This window comes from Amborella trichopoda, chromosome 5 (assembly GCF_054954075.1).
Source record: "Amborella trichopoda isolate Santa Cruz 75 chromosome 5, AtrichopodaSantaCruz75HAP2 v2.0, whole genome shotgun sequence".
Taxonomy (NCBI): Eukaryota; Viridiplantae; Streptophyta; class Magnoliopsida; order Amborellales; family Amborellaceae; genus Amborella; species Amborella trichopoda.
Genome location: NC_142340.1, coordinates 31,390,638 through 31,404,096, shown reverse-complemented (window position 1 = coordinate 31,404,096; position 13,459 = coordinate 31,390,638). Strand labels below are relative to the sequence as shown.

At 39.2% G+C, this 13,459-nt stretch overlaps 2 protein-coding genes across 6 annotated transcripts in view; one reads left to right on the top strand and one right to left on the bottom strand.

Moving 5' to 3' along the window:
• Nucleotides 1-11,466, bottom strand: part of LOC18432717 (uncharacterized) — a 52,410-nt gene extending 40,944 nt beyond the window's left edge. For 4 of the 5 annotated variants that reach the window (XM_088866471.1, XM_088866472.1, XM_088866473.1 and 1 more), the window contains exon 1: nt 11,290-11,466. The gene's annotated coding sequence lies outside the window, so the exon portion shown is untranslated. Of the gene's footprint in view, nt 1-11,081; nt 11,265-11,289 lie in introns of those variants that run through there. The other variant, XM_088866475.1, reaches the window with a different exon arrangement.
• Nucleotides 21-479, top strand: LOC105420459 (uncharacterized). Its single transcript, XM_011624121.1, has one exon. It carries the CDS (start codon nt 21-23, stop codon nt 477-479), a length of 459 nt encoding a protein of 152 aa, XP_011622423.1.
• Nucleotides 11,467-13,459: the final 1,993 nt, after the last annotated feature.

Here is a 13,459-nt window from a genome sequence, read left to right as displayed (position 1 = left end):
AGATCAGCAGACTAGGCCCCATGGTGTTGCATCTTCAGTATGCGGATGACACCCTTGTGTTCTTGGAGGCCTCCTTCAGAGAAGTGGACACCCTTAAATTGTTCCTCCATTGCTTCCAAAAGGCAACGCGATTCAAAGTGAATACGCTCAAGTCCAGAATGGTGGGTGTTGGTTTGACCACCGCACAAGTTCGTGACCTTGTGCCAGGTTGGGATTGCCAGGTGGAGGACCTCCCTACCAGCTACCTTGGCTTACCTCTGGTGCTCGGTAAACCTAAAAAAAGACACTGGTCGACAATTACAGACAAGGTAGATAGGCGCCTGGCAGGGTGGCAAGGCAGATTCCTTACAATGGCAGGGAGAGCGACTTTGATCCAAGCCACTCTCGCGAACTCGCCAATCTACCTCATGTCAATCCTCCACATGCCTGCTCTTGTGGCCAATCGACTCAACGAGCTCATGAGGAACTTGTTGTGGTAGGGGCAGGCAGAAAAGAAGAAATACAACCTTGTGTCCTGGGACATTGTGTGCCATCCTATAACCCAAGGTGGCCTAGGCATAAAAAACCACCGAATGCACAATGTGGCCCTTCTCGAGAAATGGTGGTGGCGTCTAGCCAACCTGCCGAGTGCTTGTAGGCCCTGGTCCTCAAGCACAAATACCACATCTCTGAGGATGCCTGGCTGTCTGATAGAATCCAGAAACACAAAGTTTTAGGTGCATGGAGATCTCTCGCCACTGCTTTTACTCTTTTCAAAAGGTCTATCAGATTCCTCCCAAAAGACGGAACAAGAGCCAATTTTTTGATTGATTTGTGGCTAGGATCCTCCCCCCTGAGGGAGGCCTTCCCCTCACCCTTCTCTCTAACTCGCAATGCTTCGCTACTGTTGCGGAGGAAGTGGTTCCCTCCGGGGATCGAAGAGTCTGGAGCCCTTCTTTCCGAAGGAGCCTAACAGAAGATGAATCCAATCAGTTCCAAGTGCACTCATCAATCTTACACTCTTTGTTTTTCCAGTCTCAAGGCAGTGACGCTATTGTTTGGACTCTCACACCTTCCGGAATTTTTTCGGTCGCCTCTTTCTATAAAAGCTTGACTCTCTACCTTCCTTGCACTCGAGTCTTTTGAGCTCGATGCATAATAGAGTGTGGGCATCCATAGCCCCACCTTAAGTAAAAACTTTCAATTGGCTTGCCTCCTCTCTCAATGCTCTAACGGTGGACAAACTCCAGAAAAGAGGGGTCCAGCTACCTAACAGGTGCGCTCTGTGTGAAAGTGAAGAGGACTTTGTGATTTCTCTTTCGAACTATGGGGCACAGTTCTGCAACTGTTTCGTATCAGTTGGATTACTCCCCATCGGTCAAGGACCTAATCTCTTGTGAACCACATTCCTGCTGGGCCAGAGCAGGGAGTATCCTTTGGAGGGCTATGGTAGCAGCTATCATCTAGTCCATATGGCTTGAAAGAAACTCTAGAATCTTTCGTGGAAGCAAACTCCAACCTTCAGCTATATATCACAGAGCTGTTTCTGTGGTTACATTTTGGGCCTCAAATCAAAAAACCTTTAAAGGTATACCAGGGAGTTTCTTCCTCCCCCACTGGGCCAACCTCCTTTATCTTCAACCTAGTCTGTTACAAACTTACAAAGCCAAATAACTGGCAGCCCCCCCTCCCCCCCCCCCCCCCCCCACGCAAGGAATGATCAAACTAAATTTTGATGGGTGCTCCTTAGGCCCAACAGGGGTTGGAGGAGTTTATAAAGACCACAAAGGCACTGTCCTCTTAACTCTGTCTGATTACATAGGCCTCAAGGACTCCACCCATGCCGAAAGTTTGGCCCTTTTGCACGCGCTCAAAAACTACAATCCGGAGTGGGGCCCACACCTCATTGTGGAAGGGGACTCTAAGAATGTCCTCGCCTGGAGCTAGTTCTTCAAACCCTCCACCGTGGTACCTTATTCCTATTTTTGATGAGATACATCACATTTGTAGGGCTATGGACGCCTCCTGGAGGCATACTTGGAGGACGTCCAACCACATCGCAGACTGGCTGGGGAAAGAGGGAGCTAGAAGACAAGGACAAGAAGTGCAACCCGGGTCCAATTTTTTTGACACAAGACTAAGGGCATACAGCTTCTACATCGCAGCTTGAGTTTTTGCACAGTTGTCCATTTTTTGCTCAAGAATTTTTTTGAGAGTTTTTTGTAAATCCTTATACAAGGGCGACTCTATAAGCCGTCTTTCCTGTTTCTTTAATCTACGTTGTAAAACCAAGTAACGGGGCAATGTAATTAGCCATTGACAAATCTGTTCTTGTGTTTTTACCAAGTCCTCTGCTGTGGGTGACTTAGGAACTCTACTTTTGCAATTTCTTACAATATTTATACAAGTTAACCTTTCCTCAAAAAAATATCATGAAGGTATAGGGGGTTAGGGGAGGGTTTGAAAGCTGGACTTCGGGCGTGTGAAGATTTAGCACAGGTGTCAACATTAAAAAAGGGGAGGGGTCAAAGGGTAATGGTTGATTGTTTAATGCAACCGCCTTTGGAGATTGAGCTGCCTCAGGAAGGGACACTTGAGTCGACACATGTCTAGGGTGGGGATAGGTGGAGGGTGTTTTGAGGTTCATGGCTTTAAGAGCATTTAATGGGAGATTTGATGATATGAAGAGAGTCCGCCTAGGTGCAGGACCTGGGCATTGAGCACCCGCCTAGGCACCCAGAAAACCACCTAGGCGGCCGCCCAGCGCCCAGGTCCTGCGCCCTGCCCGGGGACGAAAATTCACTTCGGTGGGGGCATTTTTTGACCATTTGTTTATGCTAAAGGGCCCAAAATATTGGTTTTAGGTTCTTTTGAAACCTAAAACTTATTGGAGCCCATTTTAGAGAAAGAAATCCCCCAAAAAACTAATTTTTTGGTAATTCATAAGGATCAAACGGTTTCTCAAAATTATGAGATATTGATCAAAACATCACCCATTGATATTAGATTTAATTTTTGATATTTTATAAATCTATTGGGTTTTTTTTTAGAAGATTTTGAGTCCTTAAAAGCATCTTTGAGGTGGAAGTTTGGAGATTGAGAAATCAAACTCAAAGTAAGTGATTTTTTTTTTATGACTTAGCTTGTATAAATTGCATTATTTTGAGATGTCATCTTTGGGATCTAATAGGAATGGTAATCCCAGTTGGCTACAACCCAGAACCTAACAATAGAAATTGCATAAGATGCAATTTTTGTGAGAAGGATACAAAAAGAGGCATAAACCGATTCAAGAAACTTATTGCTGGTATCAAGGGGGATGTTGCCCCATGTAAAAAGACTCTTGATGCTGTTAAAGAGGAAATAACCAATTTTTTGAATATGGTAAAAATGAAAAAAAAAAGAGATTTGCCTCCATAGCAGAGATTAGGTCTGGGGTTCAAATAAATTATGATGATGATGATAGTGATGAGGATGGGATTGGGGAAGGATGTCAAGAAGTAGAACAATCCATTATCAGGGGAAAGGGAAAGAGACTTGTAATTGCTTCTGGTTCTAGGAGTAAGAAGCCTCGGGTTAGAGGCCCTATGGATAGTTTTTTGCCTCGGTCTGACCCTGAGGTTGCAGGAGAGAAAACAAAGAAGCAAACCACCATTGAAAATAGAATAAAGTTGTTTATTATCTTGCTACATGGTTTTATGAGGCAAGCATTCCTTTCAATACCGCTCACTTAAGCAGCTTCTATGTCACAGTAGAAGCAATTGGCCAATTTGGGCCTGGGATGAAACCCCCAACCCCATATGAGCGTTCAGAGCCTCTTTTGAAAAAAGCGATGAGTGTCACGAAGGAAGTTGTAGAAGTTAAGAACGATGCATGGCCTCAGTATGGGGTTTCTATTATGACTAATGCTTGGAGTGATAGGAAGAGAAGAAGTCAGATGAATTTGCTTGTGAATTGTCCTTTAGGGACTGTTTTTTTAGGACTATTGATGCCTCTGATCATATCCATGATGTCCATTATATATTCCAAGTTATAGAAAAAGGAATCAAGGAGGTTGGGGAGCATCTTGTTGTACAGGTTGTCACAGACAATGCTTCTCCTAATGTTGCTGCAACTAATTTGTTGCGCATAGCTTATCGTAGAATCTTTTGGACACCATGCCAACACATTGTATAGACCTCATGCTTGAGGCTCTTAGCGGTTTAACCGAGATATCAGGTGCAGTGAAGAAGGTAAAGTCAGTTACAAATTTCATTTATGGCCACCATCTCACCCTCAGCATGATGCGTAGATTTACAAAGAAGAAAGAGATTGTGAGGCCCGGGGTCACGAGATTTGCGACCTAGTACTTATACTTAGATAACATACATTCGAGGAGAGTGCAGTTGAGGCAGATGTTAACCTCGGATGACTAGAGAGCATGCAAGTGGTCCAAGGATCAGGTTGGAAAGAAGATGAGAGATATTATCCTTTTTAAGGCTTTTTGGTGAGGGGTGAAGGGCTCTTAAGGTATTTTTTCCTCTGGTTAAAGTCCTTCGCATGGTTGATAGTGACAAGCCTTCTAGGGGCTATATATATTAAGCTATGGAGAAATGCAAAAAAAAGAGCCAAAAATTTTGATAATGATGAGAACTGCTACAAGCATGTTTTAGAGATTATTGATGAGAAGTGGGACAGGCAGCTACATCGGCCATTGCATGCCGCTGGTTATTATTTGAACCCAGCTTTTTTTTATGTTGACAAGGGTATACACACAAATGACACAATTATGACTGGATTTAATAAGTGTGTAGATGTGCTAGTCCCTGGTCCTGATATGCAAGATATTATATGTGCTGATGAGCTGATAAATTACAAGTGCTCATTAAAGGCTTTTGAAAGTCCAATGGCGATGAGGCAAAGGGCCAAAATTGATCCAGGTACCATAGTAATAATATTCTTAAGTTCATCAAATTCAAGTAATCAAGTTTCAGTTTTATAATTCTATTATTTATTTATGATTTTATTCTATATCTTTGCAGCCCATTGGTGGAGCCAACATGAGTGTAGTTCTCCAAATTTACAAAAGTTGGCCATTCGGATCTTAAACTTAACCACTTCCTTATCTGGTTGTGAGCACAATTGGAGTACTTTTGAAAGGATAAGGCCGTAAGGGTAATTTGTATAATTGTATTAATAATACATGAACCATAGATTTTAATTAGTTCATTTGATTTTGTTAGATATATATAAAGACAAGGAACATACTTGAATCAAAGAGGCTCAATGACCTAGTCTATGTCAAGTATAATCGATTCTTGAAGGACAAGTTTGCTAAGAGAAAAGAGAGACCCCATCAGATCAAAAAATATGGACAATGCTATGGAGTGGTTAGTTGATGATGATGATAAGGTCGAGGGACATGAAGGATTGACATGGGACAAGGTCATGGATGCTTCAAGGACATCAGCTGACCCTCCTAGGGCCACTAGATCTTCTGCACAAAGAACGAGGGTGGAGGAGGAAGAAAAGGCAGATTCAAAAGAGACGGAGGAGGATGACGAATATGTCGAGGAGGGTGAAGACCCAGATGAATATGATGTCAATGCAGCTGACCCTCACTTTTCTGATGATGAATGTTGAATAATTATTAAACCTTGAACTTTGATTGCACTATTGTCTATTGAAGATTCTTTTGAGTCTTCAAGTATTTGTATTTGTATTACTTTCATTTTTGTTTTCTTCCTCATGGTGGTGTAATATTGTAATGTGTTTTGTGGATAGTGGATTTGTAGTTCCACTAGTTTGGTACTATTTGATAACTTTGGTTTGGTAATTTGGTTGGTTGGTAAATTTTAAGTATCTATATCGACTTATGGTTATGCTTATCAGCTTATGGAGTGTGTGCTAATGTGTAGTATACTTTGAATAGATTCATTAGCTTGTCCTCAGTCAAGTATTTCAAATTTCCCTTGGCACCAAGAGTAAATTTTAAGTGTATGCATAGATACCATTTTTTATTCAACTGGTCCACCCATGTTCTGGGCACCCGCCTTAGCACTGGGCGGCCTAGAGCCCTCAGGTTGCCTCGGACCCACCTAGCACTTTTTGAAACACTTGAGAGAATTAATTGAGCACAGATATCAAAGTAATTTGACAGTGAGGGAGGGCGGTTTCGAGAAGAAGGGACATGTGTTCAAGAAGTACTTAGAGACAAGGGTTTGGAGTAGGGCGCTTTACTTAAGGCATTAATGCATTGGGGGTCTCGAGGGTGGGTGACATGTTATGGAGCATGGTTGGCGGGATCGGGACCATGGTCTCGAGCGTGGTGACGGTCATATGTGTGTGGTCCTAGGACTAGGGTTTGGTTTACTGTTCCGACGGTGAACCGTAGTCCATTCTTCGTAATACGAACCGGGGTGTTCATGGCGGTCCTTGCCTTGAACTGAGACTGTGACAGAGTAGGAGAAACCAAGGCTATGCAGGGTTATGGAAGTTGGAATGTTCTCCTCTGAAGGAGCTGAGGAAAGGATAACAATATTACCTAAAGGAAGGGAGCCTACAGACTTCCAATGAACCGAGATAAATTGGCCACAACAGTTACCTAATGAACTAAAGACTCTATTGGTCCAAAGATGAAGTGGGATTCCTTCTAGATTAACCCAAAATTTTCTGTTTTGATGGGCATCCACGGATTGTTTCCATTTTGAAGGAATAATTAGGCGCCTTTAAATCTAAGGCTGGATTTTGAGAAATCGCAAGGGACAAAATTTGCTGGGAAGGAGATAAGAGACTTATCATTGTGAGTAGACCTGCAAATTATGTGAGTGTTATAGAGGGTTTCCTGCAACCATCGATTAATGCCTTTTTTATATCATTCCAATGGGGTAGAAAGTGGCAATGAAAGAGTCTTCCAAGGCTACAATGCAGTCGTCGATTTTTGGGGTTTTATGAAGCCATAGGTGGGGGGTTTCTTGAATGTACAAAACATGGTGGTCTAGGTGTAAGTTTGGGTTTGGAGGTGTGGCTAGAGGGGAAGACATTGGTTTAGAAGCTACCACTTTGGCGAAACTGGGTATAAGGGAAAGAGGCGGGTTCAAAGGTAATGAGGTTAAGTTGTGCGAATGGAGAAGATGGTTGGATGAGTTGGGGGAGGGTTCAAGGGTGTGGCTATGGAGACCGTGAATAGGAAGAGGAAGTAAAGGTGGGTTAAGGGTTGCAGAGGCTACACCGATTGCTATTGCAGGCCGGGGTTGTCGTTGGTGAGTATTGTATCTTGTTTGGGGGGGGGGGGGGTAAGGGCTAAAAAGGTTGTGCTTCTTGAGTCGTCGAGGTTTACCGAGTGCTGGTGACGCCTGGTAATGCCGAAGATTTTTGTGATTCTTCGTCCTTGGTTGGTTCTAGTAGCGTAGAGGGTTTATGCCATGGTTTGGGTGACATAGGTATTGGTTTCTAGGTGGGGGTGTACCTTGTTATGGTGGATCGTTTGTTGTTGGTGTTGTGGGCGGTTTCTGTATCTACTAGAGTTATTGGTGTGGACTGATTGCTGAAGTGTTGCTTGTCTCGGTAGTGTAGTGGGGCTTAGTGATGGTGGGTAGGCCATAAATGCGCAGATGTGTGGGAATTGAAAGCTCTCATAACTCTTTCTTTTTTATGCACACGGTTTGGCAACCATGGGGTGAATTAATTGATGTCTGCCCACAGTAGTACAAACCTAGATGGTCGACTACATCTTGATGAAGACATGGCAAAGACGAGGAGTCGGGAATAATGGTTTCTTCCAATCCAATCGCAGCATGGATTTCTTACCTTTGGCATCTTATTGCTTTTGGGGATTAAGGATGTGAAAAATGGAATTATAACAGACAAGTGTCAGGTATTGAGCAAGGGCATTCAGTTAAAGCCAATATTACATTAAATGGGGATGGGACACATAACAATATGAGAGATAGAAGCATCGTGCTTGTATTGAATGCATGGCAACAGGCCAATCACCATGACAATATGGAAGAAATGCACCAGGATCTAATTATTCAAGATTCCGATAATAAGAAGGCTGTCAAAAAATCATAGAAAGCATGTCTAAGAGTGATCATGTATTTTCCGACGCAATCAAAACTTTGTGAGAGATGCCAAGGTTTCAAGCCTTAAGATTCATCAGTGAAAAGACCAGTTGACCCACCTTCTTTTTGTTACTTATCGAAAAGTATGTCTACACAGTGTTGAAGGTGTATTATCCCCTCCTATCCTCACACTTTATGACCTACCTTTATTTGCAAATGGTTGCACATAAGATGCACTAAACCAATCACAATATTGGGAAGAAAATGAAAAGAATTGACATGCCATAAAACTAATTGCATCACGGTTTAGAAAGACAACTCTAACCAAGATTAGCTAGGCATTGTCATGATTGAGTCAACCCAGTGAGACTTTGATAAGTTTGAAGAAAATCTATTGTTCTGAGTGGACTAAGCAAGGGCCAAAGGCGAGTAGACTCAACAAACACTACTTGCCAATTTTACACCTATGATTCACATCTAATAAAAAAGCATTTAAGAACATAGTTACCGGGATCGCCTCCCTTGCTTGGTGATCCCTTGCAGAACCTCGATTCTCTCGATCCTGAAGCAGATCTCGTTTGAAATTCAATTTAGTGTTTTCGAGATCTAGCTCCATCTTATAAGGGAACGATTTCCATACAATTTAATTTCACATTCCTGCACATTACAGGATCTAGTTCCTTAGTCTTATGGTTCATGCTCTAGAATGCATTGGAATCCAGATTCCAAAACAACCGAACACAAGCGTCGCCATATATGGCATCCAAATCCCACCAATATAGGATCACTTTAAAGTTCCTTTTTTATTTCATAGAAGACTAAGCCTACATGTTGTTGGTTAACAACGCCGGGAGCTACATTTTAAAGCCACATATCCTTATTACTTACATGAGGAACTCGTGTTCTAAGAAAATGGATCTCAATCCTATAAAACTTATTCCTCGCTCCATAATACGTTGGATCACTTTTACTAATGTGCTCCCTGAGTTAAGAAACTCAAAAAAATGCCCTTGGGAAATTCTCTTCTTACATATAGGATCTCACACCTTTATATAATAATTCTCGATCCTATGTAATAAAGGAGCTCGATCCCCAACACACATGGACCTTGATCCCGACCTTTGGGTTGTAGGGGCATTGATCCCTAACACAGGGATCTTCAGTATAGCTTTGACCTGTCGATCCCAGCCCCAATCCCGGAACCGTTCCTGTTCCCATGCCCAACAAAGGCCAAATTTGGGTTGTTTTGAGGGATACCACATTAGTATGTTAAAGAAAACAAGAAAGATCCATTAGGGCCTTTGGCTTTGGAACCTCAATATCCTCTTGTAAACCCCAAACCTTGTAGGCAGACATAAGTGTGTTTCATAGGTGAATTAACATACTAAAGTGCTCTAGAAGGATCATAAAGTTAGAAAATAAGAGGGACCCTCAAGATTCTCTTTTATTAGTAATGAAGAATCTTAAGAAATTCTAGAAAGTTCCTTAAGCTTAACACCATCTAAATTATCTATGGAGAAGATCAATATTAGCAAGTTGAGGACGATTTTTGTTTTCAATTGATTCTTCAAAAATACGTATTTTATTCGATAGAATGTTGTTATTTGGAAATGACCCAATTAAAGTTCATCAATGGTCCTATGTCCTTTGTGTATGGTAATGTGGACTATACATGATGGACGTAGGACACCACGAAGAACAATTCATAAGAGCGCTTGGCCAGCAATTGTGAAAAAGGCAGTATTGAGGTAACTTCTAAAAAGACCTGTAAAAGTTGGATTTCAATAAGTGTAATGATGGGCAAATGATAACCTAGTCAAGGCACACGAAATTTCAAAGAAATATAAAAAATTAGTAACAAAATATCCAGTCAATAAAATAAAGTACAAATGAATAAACTAGACAAACATGTACAGCTACTCAATTTGATATTTATCAATAAAAAAGAAAAAAATAATCCCAATCATATATGTTTAAGAATGTGATCCATACGATCTCAATCCATAGCAGCAATTGCCTATAAAACTAGCATTCAACCTTGTTATCAACAAAGAAAAGATGAATGGTTTTAATTAAGAATTGCAAGTTACAATGCCCCTAAAATGGCATTTTAGTGCATATAGGTGGACAAGAACATTGACAAGTCTTCGAAAGCCGTAATTTGTGAATGAGGTATGCAATTTAACCAAATATCGCTAGTAAACTATCCCAAATGAAGTGACTAAATTACCCTATTGGCACTTTTTTTTTTTTTTAATGAAAGGTTGACTAAAAATAAAACCAACAAAGTTTTTTTTGTTGGCACTTTTTCACTCTCAAAAGGTCCCAAACCTTTCTAGGACCCAGGTAGATCAACCTCATTTCAAGAATAAACTCCCATTTCTTCCAAAACTTACACTTAACCATAAATTAAAAAAAAAAAAAGAAAAAAAAAAAACTCCTCCAGTAGCGGGATGCACCAGTGCTCGTGAAAAAAAAAAAAGGGAAATTGAATTGTCAAAATAACGAAAATGGATATGGACAAAGACCACACAAAATACCCCTACAGCCAAATTACAGTAAGAAATGCAAAGAGAACAAGATATGAACTTCACAAAAAAATAAAAAAAGATGCCCAAAAACTACAAATGTGGCCCGTTCACAGATAGGCTGAATGGCAATAAAGGTATAAAAAAAGCATTCCAAGTAATTTACAGAAACACGTGAAATGAAATAATATTTGGTTCCTTAAGAAGTATTTAAAAAGCCCAAAACCAGAACTTGTGTGCAATAAAGAAATAAATTCAACTTCCCCAACGTTCTGCAAGTTCTTTCAAGATATTCAACACATAAAAATTCTTACACCTGATTAAGTCCAGAACCATCTATGACACTCAGAATCAACAATTTACGATTGAGACAAATCCAAAACTCCAAATCACCACATAGAACCAGGAAAAAAAAATAGAAAAAAAAAATAAGGAAAACAAGCATTGAATCAGTAAAATGCAACATAAAGACTGCAAATTTAAGCCACAAACAGGGAGGGAAAAAAAAAAGAGAGAGAGAGAGAAATGCAACCTAAAAGAACCACTGCGGCCGGATTAATGATAACCTGAATAAATTCAAGTAACTCGATTTCAAACCACACAAAAGCTCAGAGACATTCCAAATGGAAATCCAGATTTCCAAACAAATCCCCAATCTTTCACCTTTAGTTACGATACCCTATTCATGGATTCCTGATACACAAGGAAGATTTACAGAGAGAGAAAGAGAATGACCATACCTTATATAATCAAAAAGCAGGCCGCTTCAAACAAAGCAGATGGGAGAGGCGGGACTTAGCGTCGAGGCAGAAAAGATCACAACTCACAAGGGCGCCATGCTAGAGAGAAAAAGAGCAATATTACAAGCGGGCTAGGGCTCGGCTCTGTAAAATGGAAGTGACATACGAACTGCTGACGAAAATGGGGACTTATAGTGATAAAAAACAAAAATGTCCCCCTTCTCACGCACACCTAATCGTCCAATCGCCCGCCTCACTTATGCTTTATTTTATTTTTTTATTTTCTTTTTTTATTTATTTAATTTATTTCTTTTTTTTTGTTTTAAAGTACTTGTTTGCTACTCGTACGAACCTGAAATGTCGTGTTATGATGGTCCACTACCTTAGCCACCTTGAGCTTATTTTTCTATCTTCCTCTTTTTTTTTTTTTCTTTTTTTTATTCTTTTTTTTTTAACAAATAGAAACGGAAAAGATCTCTACAACATAAAAGTTCTATCCTCCCTTTACCATCCAGCCATCCATTTTTTAATCACGAGAGCCACTCACGGTTTGATCTTAGATCCGACGTCTCAAAATATTTTATTTTTATTTTTTTTAATACAATTTTTCTGACTATAAAATTTAGTACGTGTCATCTTCTCATTGAAGTGCACCTATAAAAAATTCTAACAATAATTTTAGATAAAAAATAATGACTAAAACACCTCTTGAAACTTTTAAAGATATTTTGGCTATTTTATTTTATTGGAAATATTTTTTTATATTTTTCGTTAGTGCGAGTTTAATGAAATAATGGACATCTAAAATTTGGTGTCAAAATCGTTTATAAGAAAAAAAATTAAAAATAAAATAGTATCGAGATGTGACATTGTAATTGGGACAATCTTAGCCGTCCATTCAAAATGAACGGTTTGATAAAGGGAAAAATTGTAGTGGGAACATACAAAGCTTACAAAAGTTTTTTTTCTCTCCCCCCTATCTCACAAAATACTCTCCCTAAGATTTCCATGATCTTCACTCTCTCTTATAAGATTTTTTGGTCTTTTATTTTTCTCAAAATAATTCGTACTTTTTTTCACATTACTAAAGAATTTCCATTAAAAAAATAATTCGCCCCTTTTTAATAATAGTGTCTAACTCTTGTATTGAGAATGAATATACTTTTAGGGTAGGGCAATTTTAATTTTTAAGGAAATTTATTGATCTAGAAGATATGAATAATTTAGCATTTTATTGTATATTCTGATTTAATTTTAAAATATCATTAAAAAATACATGGTTCTTAGTTGCAATAGTTGTGAATCGATAAAGTATTGAATCGTTCATCTCTTTTTTTTAGGTATTTTCATAAGTTTTTGTATTTATAATTTTTGAAAAAATATCTCTATATACCCTATTTTTATGTATGTGTTCCTCATAGACCCATGGTTTAAAAACTTTATGATGGTATAGGTTTTTTAAAAACGATATCTTCTAACCCCTTAAACTCAATTTGCCCTTTGATTGCTCTCTTTTGGCTCAAACAAAAACTAAAAAGATAACTCTATCTGTCTACTAAACCTCTCTCCCTTTACAACGTCTCTCATTCTCCATCAAAAAGTCGTTATAAAGAGATAAATTGGGTCTAGCATGTTAAAAGATATACTATTTAAAAAATCTATGCTTCTAGAAAGCTTTGAAAACCCTAGGTCCATAGGAAAATGATACACCAAATAAAGTGCATGGAGATATTTTCTCTATAATTTATGTACTTAAATAACAAGCGGAATAAGATATTGTATTAATGCACACATGCATAATTTGTACGAGAGTCCAAGTTGGTTTCAGAGTTTAGTGGCGGAGTTATGAGCATCGCATGTGGTTTATGTTGCAGGGAGACAGAAAATATATTATTAATTGATATTATATAAAAATAAAATATATACCCCTTGTTAATTTTAAATTGTAGATTATTCTTAGCTATGTAGCTTACAAAAGATATTAAACACTGCTTTTTAACATGCTCTTTTTTCTGAAGTTTAAAAAACGGATTGGTGACTCGAATCAATCACACTCATACCTATGTCGGATCGGGGAATTAGTAGATCCGATCAAAGAATCGGTGGAATTGGCAAATTTTGTCCAATCAAATATTTAAAAAATCACTATAAATATTTTAAAATATTGTTT